Consider the following 19,259-nt stretch of genomic DNA (forward strand, 5'->3'; position numbering starts at 1 on the left):
GATGACTCGGGAGGTGGGGGACAAAGACAGGAAGAATGCAGCTACTGTCCTCACTTCAAAACCATAGTTCCCCACAACAGGAGAGTAGAGTGTCTCCTCAGCATCCTCCTCCTGTGACCTGTCACATTGGCCACAAGCGTGAGGAGAAGCGGCTGTCATCTCCCCAGAAGCCTTGGAAAGATCAGAGTGCCATTCAGCAAAGCAGGCCAGGACACCAGGGCATGGAGAAGCATGAAGCCACAGCCTAGAGCGTGTCTCTCACCTCTGGGTTTAGTGAGTTATTCTCTGATGATTTTGTGGATAACAAGATGTGGGTGAAGCCATCTTGCTTCCTGACGACAATATCTCTGTATCTGTAGGCACTCTCTGTCTGCCTCACACTGAAACGCAACCGCTTGTCAAAAGGTTGGTCTCTTCTGTCGTCAATAAATTTCCTTTTCCCGGCTGTCACTCCTGTTACAGATGTTTGTATGGTGACTGTTCCGTTGGCTGTTAGCGCATCCATGAATGGAGATGTACCTGCCAAGAGTTTGAAATCACAGTGGTCTGTGACGTCCTACCATCAATCAGTCCCCAGTGTCACTACTGAATTAGACAGATGACCATTGCAAACCCAGGACTTAGCTGTTAGAGAATATCACCAATTAGAGGCTTGCTCAAGTTCACTTTTAAAGAAATCACTGCTTTGCTTATCTGACGTTCAAAAAGAAAAATGTTGGACATGTACACAGCCAAAAATGTTGGAAAGAAAGCACCAAAACCTGAGCCTGGTAGAGAATGGGACTCGGAGCCTGGGTCTCAAAGAAAACACACGCTCTGAGAATTTGAAAGGAAATGGAACTGACTGACAAAGACTTGAAGAGCTAAGGCCATCTCCTATTTCGCCTATCAATGTTTCCTACTCTAAATCTAAGAGGGACCAAGAGAAAGACAGAGATGAAGCCACGTGTTTTGGTAGGTCTATGGAGAAGTGGCCCCCGTTCCTTGTGGACATCATAGACAGCAAGGACTTCTTCCTCATGATGTCCCAGAAGATGCCCACTATGTCTTTCTACTGGTCCCCATTCCATTTCACCAAGTCATTCTTTTTTGTTTTGTGTTTTTCTGAGACAAGTTCTCACCATGTGTCTCTGAACCCACAGAGATCTCCTGCCTCTGCTTCCCAGGTGCTAGAATTAAAGACTTGTGCCGTGACGCTCAGCTTTCAAGTTGTTCTTTAAATTAGCAGAGGCTGGGGAGGACCTGAAGATGGCCCTCCTCTTCCTAGCAATGTCCCATCATGCACCACTGCTCCTCAGTATCAACATGGATATTGTTTCAACCAATCTTGGCACATGGTTCTTCAACTTTTCTTTTTAGTGCTAGAGATCAAACCCACAGCTTCATGTACACCTGATATATGCTCTATTATTAAGCTACTGACTGACCCTCAACAATTTTTATTATAGTAAGGTACCCTAGCTGTTATAACAGGAGGAAACAATACCACCTACTTCAATATTTGCAAGAAAAACCATTCGTACTTTTGACAGACCTAAACAGTTTATAAATGCATGATTCAAGAATCTAAAAATGAAGGCCGAAGAGATGGCCTAGTGGTTAAGCAAACGGGTTGCTCTTGTAGAAAAAGTGGGTCCAGTTCTTAGCACCCATAAAGTTGCTAACAACCATTGTGACTACAACTTCAAAGGATCCTATACTCGTCTAGACTCTTTGGGCATTCACTGTATGCACATGGGATACAGATATCTGTGTTGGCAAAACACCCATACACATAACAAAGTTTAAAAGTCTAAAGATAAGTCAAATGTAGTGGCACTCCCTGGCCACCCTGGCACCCAGGAGGCAGAGACAGGCACATCATATATCTGAGGTTATGGGGTGAGACCCTGTGTCACTCTGATCCCATAATCTAAAGCTATAGCAAAAATATGCTAAAAAGTCTCCTACCCCACCCCACTGCTAAACTCCAGGTCAGGGTTTCTAAGGTGTTCTTCCAGATTCATTATATGGAAAGAAACACGAGGGTTTCTCCTTTCCCCATTAAAGAACAGGCACGGGAATACTACATCCGCAGGGCCTTCCACACACTGTTGCTTTTGCTTGTGTACCTCAGCATTCACTTTCTCTCAGGACAGAATTTATTCATAGAAACCACTGTGAGCCATTTTAGAATGTATTAGCCCAAAAGCTTGGATTACCTAAGATACAATCCACAGACCACATGAAGCTCAAGAAGGACGACCAAAATGTAGATGTTTCAGTCCTTCTTAAAAGGGGGGACAAAAATGTTCATAGGAGGAAACATGGAGACAAAGTTTGGAGCAGAGACTGCCCCACCTAGGGATCCAGCCCACATACATACAGCCACCAAACCCAGACAATATCGCTGATGCCAAGAAGTACAATGCTGACAGGACCCTGATATAGTTGTCTCCTGAGAGCTTCTATCAGAGCTTGACAAATACAGAGGCGAATGCTCAAAGCCAACGATTGAACTGAGAATGGGGTCCCCAATGGAGGAGTTAGAGAAAGGATTGAAGGAGCTGAAGGGGTCTGCAACCCCATAAGAACAACAATACCAACCAACCAGAATTCCCAGGGAACCACCATCCAAAGAGTACACATTGACAAGACCCATGGCTTCAGCTGCATATGTAGCAGAGGATGGCCTTGTTGGGCACCAATGAGAGAAGTCCTTGTTCCTGCCAAGGCTGGACACTCCCAGGGTAGGGGAATGTTAGGGCAGGGAGGCAGGAAGGGGCGGTTGGTTGGGTGGGGGAAGACCCACATAGAAAGGGAAGGGGGATAGAGTGGGGGTTTATGGATGTGAAACCAGGAAAGAGGATAACATTTGAAATGTAAGAAAAACAAAAACAAAACCAACCAACCAACCAAACAAACAAACAAAAAACCCCAAAATTTTACTCTCCCAATTCACAGTAGTAAAAGAATTGTTCACTGGGTTAATTCTACCAACAGTAGCCTGTATCAGTCCCAGGCAGGCAAATCCAGACTACGTGTTTCTAGAGGATTTATAACCTGAAGTTTTTCATTCCCTAAAAGAACAGCTGATGTCACCTGTCAGGCAGGGTGTTGCTAAAAGCTTTTTAGCTTCATTTTCTTTTCTGCCAGATTCTCCCCAAGCAATGCTCAAAATCTGTAAATGGCTTGTGCCTGAAGCACTCTCCATTTGTGCTTTCCAGCACCATTCTCTATTGGCGCGCCCACCAGAGCTTCCCACCTCGCTATGCCTCTTCCTTGGCTCTCCACAACCTGACTCAGTTTAATATAGAGTTAACAGGGACAGGTAATTCCCTGAGTCTAGAGAAATAGATGGGGGGATTCTGAACTACTGAGCTCAAGTTAGCAGGGTAGGGGGCATTCACAGGGGATCCTGGTGAGAGTTGGGACACTGGCTTCCCAGAACGTGAAGATACTCATGGGAACCTGCTCAGGGGAGGGGTGTGGCATCCAGGATTGGCGATCAGTATATGGGAACCGATGTCCAGAGATGATACTGACAGAGCAGGCAGTGCCTTCCCAGGGAAGAGCAATAGTCTGTTGCAAGGTTGGGAATAAGGCAGGGTTTTGGTTTTTGTTGTTAAATGATCAAGTACATTAATGCACACATAGCAATGCTATAATGAAGCCCACCCACTTTTCCACTTGGTATATACTACTCATTTAAAGTACAGCCCTTAAAGCTAAGAATGTAAGGTCACCGAAGGCCGTAACAATCAACTTACTGGGCATGGTGGCACATGCCTTTAATCTCAGTACTTAGGAGGCAGAGGAAGGAAGATTTCTGAGAGTTCAGGACAGCCAGGGCTACTGAGAGACACTATATAACCAACCAACCAACCAACCAACCAACCAACCAACCAACTCACCCACCCACCAACCAACTCACCCACCCACCAACCAACCCACCCACTGGCTCACTATGCGTGAGGGCCCTGCTGATTCCAGATTCTGGGGACCCTGTTATCCATCTGTGGATAGCATGAGGCACATAGCTATGCACTATTTAGATAGGAAGTGCTCAGATAAGACCAAGTTTTGACATCCCACATCCCACTGTAAGTCCCTGCCTATTCTGACTGCCTATAGCATTGGTGCCTCTTCTCTGCACTCACTGGGACAGTCAGGCCATGCGCTCTTACACTCATCCGGGTTGTGTTCCACTGGTCTACCGCTAAACACACTATTCCTCTGCCTAGGATACTTTGTCCTAGATGTAATTGCAATTCTTTGGGGGGGGGTGTTCTATGCTCCTTTTATTACTATATAACAATAGGGTGTTTCTACACTCTCTTTTCCAGTCCACGTTAGCTCCTGAATAATGGATGTAGAGACCTGGTATTGTTATTAACAAGCTGATGACCTGAGCTATTATAACCCTCCGAGCTATTTACTTCCCAGCCACAGGTCCCTTGTTACTTGTAGTTTGAGTCTCTCTGTGGCTTACTCTGTTCCATGTGTGTCCTCCTGGCGAATTCCGTGGCGACCTGTTCATCACAACTCCTTCCTCCTGGACCCTCTGCTCTTTCCTCTCTCCCCTCTCCCTCGGACCCTCTCACTTGAATCATAGGTCTCATCCTATTCTAGTCCGTGCAGCTAATTGGTTGATCAGCTCTTTATCAACCAATCATAAGGTGATGGAGAATGTTTACAAAACACCCAGATAGGTGCCACTTCATAAGAATAACAATACCAAAGTCCAGCCTGCACTCAACTTCCTGCCATACAGAAGTCAACAGAATAATACAAAGACGGCCTTTACACAGGGCACAAAAAGGTTGTCCTAGACCTTCAAATGGCTAAACTGTTCTGCTTGTCTGGACATCACCTCCAAGACTTTCATGAACCTTGTGCTGGCGGTCCCTTACCACCGCCATCTCCACTTCCTTTACAGGGTCCCTCAAAGTTTTTTTTTTTTCTGTACACTTTCATATATATTTACTACTGGTATAGTCCACAAAGGCCTGTGAAGGTGGGGTCAGTGCTGCATCATTCACTCCTGTAGCCCTAACGCGCACAACACTCAAAGGGCCTTCACCTACTAAATAGTTATCCTCAAAGCTAACCCAGAGGCAAAAGTGCTGTGTAACAGTGTCCTCTATCCTGCAAACTCTACTTTAAAATCACACAACTGTAATCAATTACTGATGACTGGGCCCAGGAAGAACTAGCCTTCACACCATAAACAGATCATCCAGGGACTCACAGGCACTGAGGGAAACAGAGGGGCCAAAGTTGCCTCTGAGAATTAAGGGCTGGCACCCCTGATCATCACTGCCATGCCATGATTCAATAAAATTCAAAATTTGTTAAGGAGACATACGTATTTCTTTTCGAACACCTGGTTTTCTTTTGTGGTGGTCTGAATAAAAACAAAACAAAACAAAATGTTCCCCATCAGAAATGTTTTTGAATACGGGGAGACTGTGCAGTCTCTAGGAGAGGCCATGTTATCAGACTTGGAGAGGGCACTTGGGCAGACCTTCTTATTATACCCGCCTTGGGTTCTGGACAGTTCTCTCAGCTTTTTGAATTGCCAAGAAGGACGTAGGTTCCACCTGCCACCCTGAACTGAGCTGTTTCCACCATGCCTTTCTATTGTGATGACCTAAGTCCCTGAAACTGTGAGGCAAACCCTCTCTTCTTCTTGATGATGTGAGCCTTAAGCCAAACAAACCCTTTCTTCTCCAAGACAGAAACTAAACTGGGACAGTGTAGGACAGGAACCAAACTAGAACAATGTAGTTGTCGAAAATATGTTTGTATTATGCCTATTTCTTAGAGAGGTAGATCTAAAAGAGGAAATAGGTATATTTTCAAAAGAGTGAATTTTAAGATTGGAAAATCTGTTTAAAAAAACAAAACAACAACAACAACAACAACAACAAAAAACAAGACATGCCTCTGAGGCTCAGGATGGTTGGAAGTACAAGACACTATAGTACTATAGGAAGAACAACTCTACTCCTTCCATATTTCAGGGAAGTCAGAAGTCTATAGACCCAGGACAGTCAGATGCTTGTGCACACACAAGGCACAGGCAAGTCATGAATCTGAAAACCTGGGAGTATGAGACAACGCAGATTGAACACTCTATTTACTTTCAGACATCTAGGGAGAGAAAATAGAATAGCACCCTTAACTAAAAAGCAGAAAATAGTAACTGCTTGGACTCATCACAAGAAAAAATCCACCCCTCCCTTACTTTCATGTCAATACCAAAAATGAATAAAGATCATTTAGAATATACTGGAAACAATCTCTTCAAAAGGTATACTGTTTGGAAAAATACTAGTTCCCAATATGAATCTCTCAGCAGAAATAAGACAAAACGTAACCAAGAAAGGACAACCCCCGAAGCAGCTACCTTAGAAGCACATCCATTTAAATCAGTGTTTTGCAGCTACAGCAACACAGAGCAAAAATACATACATGCTGGGCCAGCAGGACAGCGCCAGCCTAGCATGCACGAGGCCTGGGCTGATTTTATCGCATGGTTATGGAGGTTTAAGTCCATGATCAATTGGTCCCATGTCTGGGGAGCTGTGGCAGGGCAGCACACCAAGGTGAGAACACATGGGGCAGGCAGTGTTCACGTTATAGTCAGGAAGCAAGAAGAGAAAGATAGAGATGAGATTCCCATGTATCTTGAAAGCATGATCCCAACGGCCTTGACCTTCCACCAGGCCTGAGTCCTAAAGGTTCCACCAGCCCTGCCCTCAACACATGGACGTAGAGGAGGGACACTCACTTGTGGGACTACAATCCTGTTTCATTAAGAGTTGTGTAAGGGCAAGACAAACAAATACACATTTCACATTCTAGTTAATAGAACACACACATTAAAATATATCTATAATAGAAACTGAGCTTTAGAATGATCTTAATCTCCATGAAATACACTGAGCAAGGCTTTAATCCCAGTATTCAGGGGGTCAGAGAGGTAGATATGTCTGTGAGTTCTAGGCAGTGAGACGCGGTCTTGTAAATAAAAAAACCAGGATGAATAGATGCCATCAAAATTTTGTCAAAGAAACACTACAAAAGAAAAAAGAAAAGAAAATACCATGATTCTTAAGAACACAAAATACTTTTAAAACATCTTCCAATTTAAGTTCTAATAGACTTCCAATCAATACTTCTAGAAAAGACCTAACAGGAAGGCACACTATAATTTTTCAGAGAAATTAAATGTGCCTTATTAATCACATAAAACTACACATGAGTTCTGGTACAAGTGGATGGAACCGGTTCAGATCAGGAAACACATAAACCAGTAGATTGCCCTGAACCATGCAATAAATGTGAATGAAAAAGAAGTTTGTTTTCCTAAAAGCAGCTGTTTTTAATGAGAAATAATGCCGCGAGGCCTCTTGTGGAAAACAGCATTGATGGACAGAAGACTCAGGTACATTACACTCAGGACTGCATGCCACTACTGGGCTGACACAAAGCATGAATGTGACGAGTTAGGTGAGAAGATGGAAATGGACCACACACGGTCACACAGTTGCATAGTCCCACAGACACAGTCCCACAGACACAGGAGGTGTGGGCAAACTCAAAACCAAGGGATAAAAACACCAAGTATGACAGTGATCACGTGGGAAGAAAAGTGAACCACCACTTCTACCTTTCCAGTAGCAAAGGTTTAAACGTAGCAATAGTCAGGGCCAATGAAGGCACACATCCACCAACTGCACATTTCTGAGCAGCACTGTAGGATGGCCTATCAACTTCTGCCCCAACAACTCTACCTTTAGAGGTCTACTCTGTGAAAATGGAACAGAAATGGCGTAAGGTCTTGTATTTAACATACACAACGTATTTCAATATCTCTACTTTTAAAATGGGAAAATTATTGTGCATGCATACATGACGTCATATGGCTGTATTTCTAAAATCTCACCAAACTCGAAAGGCGATGTGGTGGCTGGTTTATGTCAACTTGCACAAACCTAGGCTTACTCGGGAAGAGGGGATCTTAGCTGAGAAACTGCCTCCAACAGATTGGCCTCTAGGGGAGTCTCGAGGGTACTGTCTTGATTAATCATTTATATGGGATGGCATAGCTCATTGTGAGTGGTCCTCAGTTATGTAAGAAAGCACGCTGAGCAGGCCATGGGGAGCAGCCAGTGAGCAGAACTCCATGGCTCCTGCCTCCAGGTTCCTGCCCCGACTTCTCTCAGTGACAGTGTTACTTTAGAGCTGTGAGATGAAAAACAATTCCCTCACCAAGTTGCTTTTTTGTCTGGTGCTTAGCATAGCAACAGAAAATTAACTAAGAAATCAAAAGGGGCATGTGGACAATGTTATTTTATTAAGAATCCAATTACGCAAAAGCTAACAGTGACTCCTAATGATACTGATGGGCACAGGATGCTTCTTTTTATAACTCTGCAACTTTGCATATTTAATACTATATAATCCTGACTAACCAGGAATGCCCAAACTGTACGATGCTAATTTCCACCCAGTAAACCTTACTGGTTTTCCTCTTAACTGTATATGAGTTTAATATGTCGTCAAGGCAATATGGGTCTCAACCAGAGCTTAACACTGATTTTAACTATCTTAGACATACATGGTCACTGTTTTCTCTGAAATTAGAGAGCAAGGCCTATGGTGTCTACAGAATAACCCACGTTTATAGTGTTTATCATTTGAAATTGTTATTCACACCTAACTCAATCCTACTGAAGCCTACAATCTTACACAGCTTATGCAATCTGAAAATTAAATGTATCGAGGCAGGCATTTTCCTATGAACATGACAGTAAGTAAAGGCAGCTTTGAGACACTAGTTCTATTTCATAATAATACAAAATACAAAAGGCCCTTTTCCCTCTATCCCTTCAATTACATGTTCCAAATGCAGGATTTGAGTTTCCCAGTCATAAATGTTCCTCAGTCATAAGCAAGGCCAAGACAGCACTGTTGGCATGACTGGAGAAGGATCATGAATGAACAGTACCCAGATGAACCTAGATCCTTGGGAGTGCACAAAGCCCAAACTTACTGAGGATCATCACTATGAGAAACCTCATGATTAAGAAGCAGGCCACCCAAACTGTGCTCAGCAAAGCTATGTCCTGTCACTGCCTATTCCCAGGGCTCGGCTGTAAGAGTGGGTGACCCCGCCGCCCCAGCCAAGCACTCCAACTAATTATCAGGCACTCGGGGCTCTGGACACAGACCAACCAGCCAGGGGCAGCCCAGAGAGGAGGACCAGACTGAGGTGAGCAACACTATGCAGCTGTCAGGCCAGATACTCCAGACTGAAATATCCTTCCTGTTCTGGCCAGTAAAGGCTAGTTTTCACACTGCGAGTTCTTTTAGCTGTCGCTGCAGTGTGGCTAACATAAGCAGTCTGACTATGGTCCTGGAGCTATTGAGGTAACAGGTGAGAGATGCTGTGTTCTCTCCCTGGAGGCCATCCCTCTACACCACACATCAGTACCTTTAAAGCTCTGGGATACAAAGGCCACCAGATAGCATTTATTTCAGTAAAGACTGTTAGGGACTAGAGATCACAGCATATCTGTATAGTGGCATGGCCCTCACAATGGGTCATGCTGGGGTATCTGAGAATTCGGCTTCAGTGGTAGCACCTGTGTGTTAAGTCTATCTCACGAGAAGCTTCAATTCTGTCTTAGCCCCATCTAAGTCATCTGGGCCATTAGGTAGGATCCTCCACCTGGTTTCACCAGACTCTCAGACACACTTGACAGATCCACAGACCTCATAGTCAAGCTTACCAATCCAACCTCTGTGCCTGGTTCCTAAACACCGACACGGCCACTGCCTCTGTGGTGGTTTGAATGAGGATGGCTCCTATGGGCTCATATATTTAAATGTTTAGTCCTTAGCTGGCGATCTGTTTGTGAAGGGCTGGAAGGATTAGGAGGTGTAGCCTTGAGCCTTGTTAGACTATGTGCGGCCCTGGAGGAGACTTGTTACTGAGGTTTCAAAAGCCCACGCCAGGCCCAGTGGTTCTCTCTGCCTGCTACCATGCCTACCCGCCACCATGCTCCTCAGCACGACTCTGGTGGACTAAAACTCCCTCTGAAACTGTGAGACTCCAACTAAATGCCTGGACTTGTAAGAGTTGTCTTGGTCATGACTAAGCCAGCCTCCCTGCCTCTCTCCTCACTGGCTCACTAACACCCTGGAAGACAGGTGTTGGCTGGGCAGAACAGCAGGCTCGGACCTGACTCTACCAATGGTGGAGAGTCTCGGGTCTTTGGCTGTGGGAAGGGATGGACATAGCGCCAGCCTGGCCTGCCCTACTCATCCCAGCTCCTTCCTTTGCCCTGCCTGCTTTAGTCTCATCTGCTTGACTCAAACAGCAACAAAATGACACTGTCAAGTCCCCTTGGGCACTGAAACTCAAATCCTTCTTTCTTAAGCTCTTACTATCTGTTTCTGTGATAGTGTGTTTATTTACGTGCTTCTGCCTGAGAGATTCAGAGTGCTGTGCCCTGGAGGTTGTCTGTGAGTTGCCTTCTTTTTGAGTTGAACCTGGGTCTTCTGCAAGAACAATATGCACTCTTAACTACGGGGCCACCTCTCTAGCCACCTCCTCAAATGCCTCATTCAACAATTTTCTCCATGAATTAAGAACCAATATCTAAACATTAGCAAAGCTAAGCTTAGTTGAGTAGTGCGGGCTTTCTGGAACTCCAGTCTACATCGCACCTCTGACGCACTTGTGATAGTAACTCATCTTCCAGGCCTGAGCACACACATGGACTCAGTTTTCCACTGAGAACTGGGGTTGTCCTAAGGCCAGGGAGGGGGCCATGATACCTTGTGACACACAACTGTAGAACAGCCTCAGCAGTGAGAAAGGACACGATACTTCACATGACTCCTTTGAAGAACAAAGGGAACCTACAAGTGGTAAACATATAGGCACCATTTTACTCACAAAGCACAGATAATTCATTAAAACTGCAAAGTAACTCACGAATGTCAGAAACGGAGAAAAGCAGATGGATGGAAAGTCGTGAATGCAGACATTAAAAACCCAAGAGCACACAGGCTTTGGGACCAAAGAGCTGTGGTGTCTTCAATTAAAGTGGTTTGCCGTAATAGCTAACTTTTCAGAGAGCTAATCTAAAGAAATTAAGTACGCAAAGCAGTAAGGAGAGTTAAATCGAAAACTACTATTTTGAGACAAAAAAGAACTACCAATTAATGAGACTATGTAACTTTAAATCAACTGCAAATACTTAATTATACCTTCCTAAACCTAAATAAGACCAGCCTAATTAAAATCAGGGCTACAATGATGACGTGTGTGACACGTGAGTGCAGTGCGCTGCTGTGCGGAACAGGCCTTTCACCGTGACTCATCAGACGCCCAGGGAGCTCTTGGAAAGCGCCCATGGTGGACACTGCCAGCCACCCGTGAGTGAGCAGACACCCTTTGACGGTGATGTGGACAAGCACAACTCAGGAGCAGATGTACTTGGTACCTCTCAGTGACGGGGCATACTCAAGGCCTAAAGCAGGGAGGTTACAGCAGCCATTTCCTTCACAGCACAGGAAGAATCCTAGGCCGCCAACATGTAAACTTAAGTAACAGCTGTCCGGGATCTCAGAATCCAGCAAGGAGCTGCTCGTCGACACCAAGAACACCTGCCTCATCATCCATCCCCCAGGTGACAGGTGACTGGTTCTGTGACCACCCACTCCCCACCATGTGGAGACAGTGTACTGGTTCTTTATGGCACGGTTTCATCATGTTCAGGCTAGTGAAAGGTTCATATTTTGACTGATTTATCTCATAATAGGCTACTCATTCAGTCATAGCTATAACTCCTTCTATCTTATTTGTCACCAAATCCAAGAGAAAGTATGCTTTCTTGAAGTAAAGTGATCGCAGGTGGCTGGACAGGAGGACAAAGGCTGGCTCCTAAGACTGAGCAACTGCCCTGTCACTGCTTGCTGGGGAAACCAGGCAACTCACTCTACCTCCTTCAAGAGGGAAACCTAAGGTCCACTGTGCTTACTTTCCCACCTGAGCTCGTCCAAGTTCACCTCACACCCAGCAGCCTCCCACAGTGACACACACACACACACACACACACACACACACACACACACACACACACACACACACAGAAAGCAAAACAGCAAAAGCTAAATGTTGGGGGAAATGAGGAACTAATGAACGGGAGTCTTCGAGGTTAGGAACATCTCCAAACACCTCTGGGTTGAAACTTGATGGGGTTGGGATTCCAGCGGCTCCCAAGTGCTCTGCACACACAGGTACTCGATGGGTGTCTGCTGAAGGCAGCTGTTTACAGACAGAATGTGGCACGGGGATGTACCGATCAGTAAGGAAGTGGAGGTGTCTAGATATGCCCGATTTAGGGGACACAAAGAAAAGGCGTACTACAAACGCCAGGATGACAAAGGGCAGATGGAAACCAGCCTTCAGAGGGTTAAACACCTCATTAAATAATTACAGACGGAACACTGGAGGCAGCGGAGGGATTAAATGATCAACAACCACCCACCTGCCAGCAACAACTGACAACTGAGCCCAGGGAGGGAGGAAGGCTCCAGATCATCCCGGGAGCAGGAAATGTGCTCTGAGCTAGTTAGAAACCCCCGGGGGCTGATGGGGCTCCCAGCACAGGTCTTGTAGCTCATTAAAATGTAAGGGCTCCATACCACGGCTTCTTCCCTTTCTTCCTCTTTATTACCTTTGGCGTTGACTCGGGGGAAGAGCCAAAAGGACTGCTTTTTACAAATGGTGAGAAAACCACTGTTGGGCCTGTGTCCAGTGACCTGGGGAGGGATGGCCAATCTCATCCACACTCGGAGGTCCCTTCCACACTTAAGTTCACTCCCTGTGCTTAAAACTCACCTCCCAGTTCACCTGTTATTTAGCAATAAATGACTATTATCTGCAAATAGGGTCTGCACACAATACCAAAGACCACTGCTACTCAGGGAACAGCTCATGCTAGGTGATTATTAAAAACAAACACACAAAATCCTAAGCAGGCGTTAGGGAGATGGCTGAGTGGGCAAAGGGACTGTCACGCAAGCTTGAGAACCCGAGTTTGAATCCCCAGTGCCCATCTGTAATCACAGCACTTGGAAGGTAGAGACAGCATTCTCAGGCAAGCAGGGGCCGGACTAGCTGGCTAAGCTCTGGGTTTAGGTAAAAACCATGCCTCAATCTGCACCTCAATAATATCTCAGATGTAGAGTAGAAAGTGTTGAGTAAGACACCTGAGGTCGACTTTGCCCTTCACACACGTCAACACCTATACTAGCAGGTGCCTCACACAAGTGCAAACGCGCGCACACACACACACACACAAAGGCCTTGATTACACCACAGCTCTATATATTAAAGCCAATGAACATGATAATATGAGATTTCTGTTCACGGTTCCTACTTTCATCCTTCCTACTTACAGCATGAAGCTTCTGTTGCACTGTGAAAAATGTCCCTGTGGTATATACCAGTGTTTGCAGGGACACCAAGTATCATGCATTGGTGCTCATTCTTTTAAAAAAAAAAAAATCTATAGATTCTGTCCTTGGCATAAACACAGTCCAGATATCTCAAGATTCCCCAATAGAGATTTGCAAACTGGGCTGTATTATGGTTTGATGGTTGTTTCTAACTATGTCAGTGCCATCGAACATTCACAGTGGCAGGCACCACCCCTGATAAACACTAACTTTTTCTTCTGTCTCCTTTGTGTTTGTGGTTGGGGTATTCTGGGGACTCCCGTAAGGAGAACCATACATCTGTCCTGTGTGGCTGGCTTGCTTACCCAGCTCAATGTCCTCCAGGTACAGGCCTGCTACAGCACAGAAAGGACTGTCTGTTTCACGGCGTGGTGATCATGTTGTGCATTTATGCATGGACCGCTGGTGTTCCTGCACCTTTGGCTTCATTAGCAATCTCTCTACAGACTGCCTTTTCCATCCTCAGAACACGCTCTACAATGGAACTGCTCAGTCTCATGCAAGTCTACGTTAGTAAAGTTTTTAAAGTTACACTTAATGCTTTCCTGTATTATCCCAGAATGTGCTCAACAAATAGATTAGCCAAGGTCTTGGGAAATGTGAAACTATAGACTATGCTCACTTCCATTTCCTTGTTAAATGTCTTCGTTTCAGTACCTTGGAATGGGCAAGCAGGGGAGACAGGCTGTAAAAAGTCAAGGGCACGAGTTATCCTAACTAAAATACACGGGGAACCACATAGCTCTGAGAGTCCTAGTCTATTTTTCTGTTTATAGCCACTGTCCCAGACACACACACAGAGGCAGCACACACACCTCGGTATTCTGCCGCACTAAGCTTGGGTCTCCGGTTCTGCACCAGAGTTCAAAGACATTCAAGGGCTTGCTGAGTGGGGCTTTGAACCATATGATTTTAGCATGCAGGACTCTCAGTACAAGGACACAGCCAGGGGCCCTTGCCCATGTGCTCAAGTCCTGTGGCACACAGGGCAGTGCTCTGTGGATTATTCTGTGCGTAAGGGCCCCCTGCCAGCTTTGGTCTTCACTCAGTTTGCTGAGCTCCCCAGAGAGCATTAATCCCTAAGGGGATTTGGGTCCCTAAATCTAGAACAACAGTGGAGCCTTCGGCAGCCAAAGGAAGCCTGAAATCTTACTCAAGTTTACAGAGTCCTTCACAACATACACGCCAGGAAGCAAGCACAAAGCTGTCAGCTACAGTCAACACTTTACGTGTGAATCGTATTTGAGAAAGTCAAAGGAAACTATTCAAGTCTGACTGGTCTTCGATGGACACATGCAAATTCCATGGAGGAAGGTTGGTTTTGGTCTTAGAAAACGAAACAATTAGATGGGCAACTGTTAGCAACGCAGACCCCTCCCATCTAGGTGGACCATGCTGGCTTCCAAAGCAAACCCAGGATAGTCAGCGAGACTGTAAATGTATTTACTTCACTCTGATGGCTTTGCAAACAGGTCCATACTGAAAGAAGGGAAGGGGGTCTAGTAACCTGCACGGTGCAATGCCACCTTAAAGTACTGTAAAATGGGCAGACACCAGAAGACCCATGTTCCCCTCAATGTGGAGCACTGGGATTAAATGGAGAAACAGAGATAAGTGAAAACAGAAGACTGGTAACAGGAAGCTGGAGGTGTAGCTCAGTGTGTGTTGATTTCAACAGGAGTGGCCACAGGCTCAGATATTTGAACGCTTGGTCCCAGGGAATGGTGCGGCCTTCTTGGAGGAAGTGTGTCACTAGAGGTAGCTTTGGGGTTTTCAAATCCCCAAGCCAGGACCAGTGTGCCTTTCTCCTGTTGCCTGCAAATGCAGATGTAGAACTCAGTTGCTTCTCTAGCACCATGTCTGCCTGTGTAACACCATTCTTCCGACTGTGCTACTTGCCATACTGATAATGAACTAAATCTAGAAACCTGTAAGTCGGCCCCAATGAAATGTTTTCCTTTGTAAGAGTTGCTGTGGCCATGCTGTCTCTTCACAGCAATAGAACACAGACTATCAGGTCTTGAGTCCAACCCCAGGAACATGGTGGTGGGCTGGTAACAGGAGGGACGATAGGTATAGTTCTGTGGCAGTGGGGTCTTACTGTTGATTATATCTATAAAAGACTTACTTCTGCACCAGTCTACTTTTCCCATGAGATTTCTTGACATTTCCTCCACATTCGTCTTAACTTTTAGAATTAACCAACTTCTGCATCTACAATTTTAGTAAGATAAGTAAGGAACAGCAACCCACTTTCCCTAGTTCTTTAGTAGTACAAGGCCATTAATTTCAAATCCTACCTACTACAGGGAGGCACCATCTTGTTACACTCAAACTTCCTCAAAGACTGTTAATTTACAATATGCACTCACTGTATCCGACACATTCAGAACTCATTTTCCGCCTCTACTGCAAAGACAACTCACAGAGGTAAACCTCAAACACCTTTGGAAAGTATATGACCACCCAGAGTCACAGCTGCCAGTCACGCTGCAGCTTATCAGCCGTCTGCCCTCAATGGCGGCAGCAGCGGGCCGACGGAAAACCTGTCAGCTTTTCGTGGAGTGAGACCATTTTGGCAGCCTCTTTAGAAATCCAACAGAGTACACTACAGGACAGCATTAACCTTTTCCCTCTGAACCCATTGCCTCTACATCAGAAATCTTTAAACTAGAACGGTGTCTGCATTAATCTTGACTGTGTTCTCAAATGCTGTTCCATTTCCATTCAGCTCGGTAGTGCTATGCTGTAGATCTCAAAGGGCAAAAGATATCATTAGAACGGCAAAGCCTAATACTAGAGAAAGCACAACAGAGAGCAGGAACCACACACAGCAGCCTAGCCTGCAGTCAGAAACTGAATGCAGCCTACAGCCTTGCTTCAGGGACATACATAGTAACTTTTAAAATAAAAGAAGCCCAGGACTTAAAACAAGGTGGTAAGTCTAAAATCTAAGAGAAGCTTCTCAAGGTTCCTGAAAGACAAAAATCAATGCACTCAAGTCTGAGGGGAAAAGAAGCATAAAGATGGATGTGTCCAATTCAAGAGACACCCTAAAGCACAAGGCAGCAGCTACCTTGGCATTTTCCAAACCCACCGGGTCAGTTCCCTTGCCTCCTAAACAAAGCTCAAATAGGAAGTACTCTGGTGGGTGGGTCCCTGCTGGCTCCGATCCTCCATGGCCGGCCTGCTAGAGAAGGATGCTGGCCTGCACTGGCGGCTGAGCCTCTGCCTGCTTCTCTGGATTGTGAAATACTCTTAAGACTTAGTATGAAACCAGCTGTGCGGGGAGGAGAGCATCCTCATTGGACTAGTCAATTGCCAGAGCTGCTGAAGGGGTCAGGAGGTCTGGAGAAGAGAAGACCACCTACTTTCTGTCACCTCTGAGATACCCACTGGCCTTTCAAGCAGCTCCCAGCTCCACAGTGAAGGCTTTAGTAGCATTTGTGGTATTCTGGGTGTCTTTAGTTTCAGTGCTGCTAGTCTGTAGTATTCCTCCACCTCGTGACCACTTGAAAGGAAATTTGCTCACAGGAACACAGAATTCTTATATAAAGAAAACCCTCAAATTAAAAAAAAAAAATGTGCCATGGAAGCTGGGGGATAATGACAAATGTTTGTGATCCCGGGTACCTGGGAAACAGAGGTGGCAGACCCTCCCAATTTCACCTGGAAAAACCCTACCACCCAACATTTCAAAGACCTGGAGATGTAGCTCAGGGGGACTTGCCTAGCCTGGTTTAATTCCCAGGGCTGGGGGCAAGTGTGAAGTATTATCCCCGCAGAAGGGGAGAAGGTGGGCAGCTCATATCTCGAGGACGGCCACTTGAGACTCATCTGCAGCTCTATTTGCTCACTAGGATTTATGGCTCATTTCTGCCCATTGAAAATACAAAGCAAACATGTTAATCATCGTAATATTCGAGTTTAGCTACATTAAGCCATCTAACTCCAGAAAATGTAAAAGTGTGCAGAGAGAAAGTAGAGCAGCCAGTGTCTGCAGGGCGGCTGGGTAACCTGTGTCACAGATACTCAACAAAAGAAGCCACAAGCCGCCTAATCTGGGTGTTATCCTGAAGCTGTAGCAGAGGATGTGCCCTGCGGTGTGTGTCGGAGCAGAAGAGCAGCTGCTGTGATTAAAGGCTGCACGGTCATGCTTCGCTCTGCTCCGAGGAGCCATGGGGCTATGAGGGTCTCAGACGTAAGAAAGCACACGCAGATCAGCAGTACAAGGATGAGGACCAGGGCCAGAGCCTCCCGATCTAAAGCTGGTGGTCATGCTCTCTCACCCATTCTCACGTGCAGATCCATCCCTGACCTCACAGCGGTGAGATCCACCTGCCTGCCTGCCTATGTGTACACAGACACACATGCACGCATGATCATGTACGTGTAGAGGACAGTTGTGTGGGGTAGGTTCTCTACTATCTTTATGTGAATCTTGTAGATCAAACTCAGGTCATCAGGCTTGCTCTGGTGTTGGGTGGCAAGCCCAATTCTTGTATACATGGTGGTAACATAGGACAGCTGCCAGGCTTTTCCCACAGTTCTGAAACTCATGCCCTTGGGCATAGGTACCCTATGTGAGGGAGTTTTAGGGACACAGGCCAAAGTAGTGGCAAGCCACCTGGATCCAGAGCTGGCCCTCAGAGGTGATGCCATTTTAATGCAAAGGAACGCCAGCAAGGAACAAGATGGACAATTCAGAATGAACGGCAGACCTGCCGTGCTAGGTAAACTAAAGTACAGCTTTCCCTGAGCTCAGAGAACCAAGGGTGCCAGGCAGATAGCTTACAATCCACATAAGGATAAGTCCATGTGTGGAAACTGAGGCTGGGGGACTGTCTCTTGTGTCAGAGCAAAGTGCAACCTGGTGAAAAGTCAGAAGATCTGCTGTGGTGAGTGTAGGGGGCTGTAACAGTACAGACCAGAGCCATCCTCCCTCAGCAATGCTGATGCTAACTGGGGCACCTACCACCGCCATAGGAAAGGTGTGGACCCTAACCTCATCTAGTTCTTTATCATGCCGTTGGTGGTGGTGGTGGTGGAGGGGGCGAGAAGAGCAAATCTTCCTAGCCCCTTAATGTCAAAGAAAAGAGATGGGGGTGGGGGATGACAAGGAAATAATATGGAGGTGTACCCCACACCCCAAAGCTGAGACATGGAGGTCCTATGACTGGGAAGGGGCAGTCTTTGCTCTAGCTTGCTCCCCTCATCCCCAATAAGTAATAAATGAATAAAACCAACAGTAGACTGACTGCCCCCAGGCAAAGCCCAGGCTAGAGAGAGAGGCGCTGTAAGATCCAGATACAAAGGCACAGTTTATGGTAGATGATAGGCAGGGAAAGGCCATCTAGGAGGCTGCAGCTCAAACGCCCTGAAGGCAACCACAGAATACCAGAGTAGTCCATGCTGACCACCGACAGCTCTGACCACTCCAGGAATAAGCAATAACTACATTAGTCCTGTCTGCTTTGGAGAAGAGGCCCTATAATCTAAGAAAAATTATGAGTCAAATACATATCAAAGCTTTAAAAAGTTTCACTTCACTGTTAAGGAAACTACGAGATGACGCAAATGAGGGTATTATCACGAAGGACTTCAACTGTAAAAGATGCTAAAAGACCGTTAGGAAAAGACCGGATGCTGACACAAGCAGACGGATAATTCCAGCAACAACAAATGTAAAAGGGGCCAAATACTGAGGGCAAAAATCAAATACATCTGGGAGAAAA

General features: G+C 45.8%; 1 protein-coding gene across 13 annotated transcripts in view; it reads right to left on the bottom strand.

The window, feature by feature from the left end:
• Cdyl (chromodomain Y-like) overlaps window positions 1–19,259 on the bottom strand; it is a 221,109-nt gene that overhangs the window by 15,117 nt on the left and 186,733 nt on the right. For 7 of the 13 annotated variants that reach the window (XM_039095879.2, XM_017600600.2, XM_006253839.5 and 4 more), the window contains 2 exons: window positions 10,834–10,917; window positions 263–519 (listed from right to left, as the gene is read on the bottom strand). In XM_039095879.2, coding sequence (XP_038951807.1) covers window positions 263–519; window positions 10,834–10,917 — 341 coding nt within the window. The remainder of the gene's footprint in view (window positions 1–262; window positions 520–10,833; window positions 10,918–19,259) is intronic. The other 6 variants (XM_063276581.1, XM_039095881.2, XM_063276580.1 and 3 more) reach the window with 1 other exon arrangement.

Source organism: Rattus norvegicus, chromosome 17 (assembly GCF_036323735.1).
Source record: "Rattus norvegicus strain BN/NHsdMcwi chromosome 17, GRCr8, whole genome shotgun sequence".
NCBI classification, from domain to species: Eukaryota; Metazoa; Chordata; class Mammalia; order Rodentia; family Muridae; genus Rattus; species Rattus norvegicus.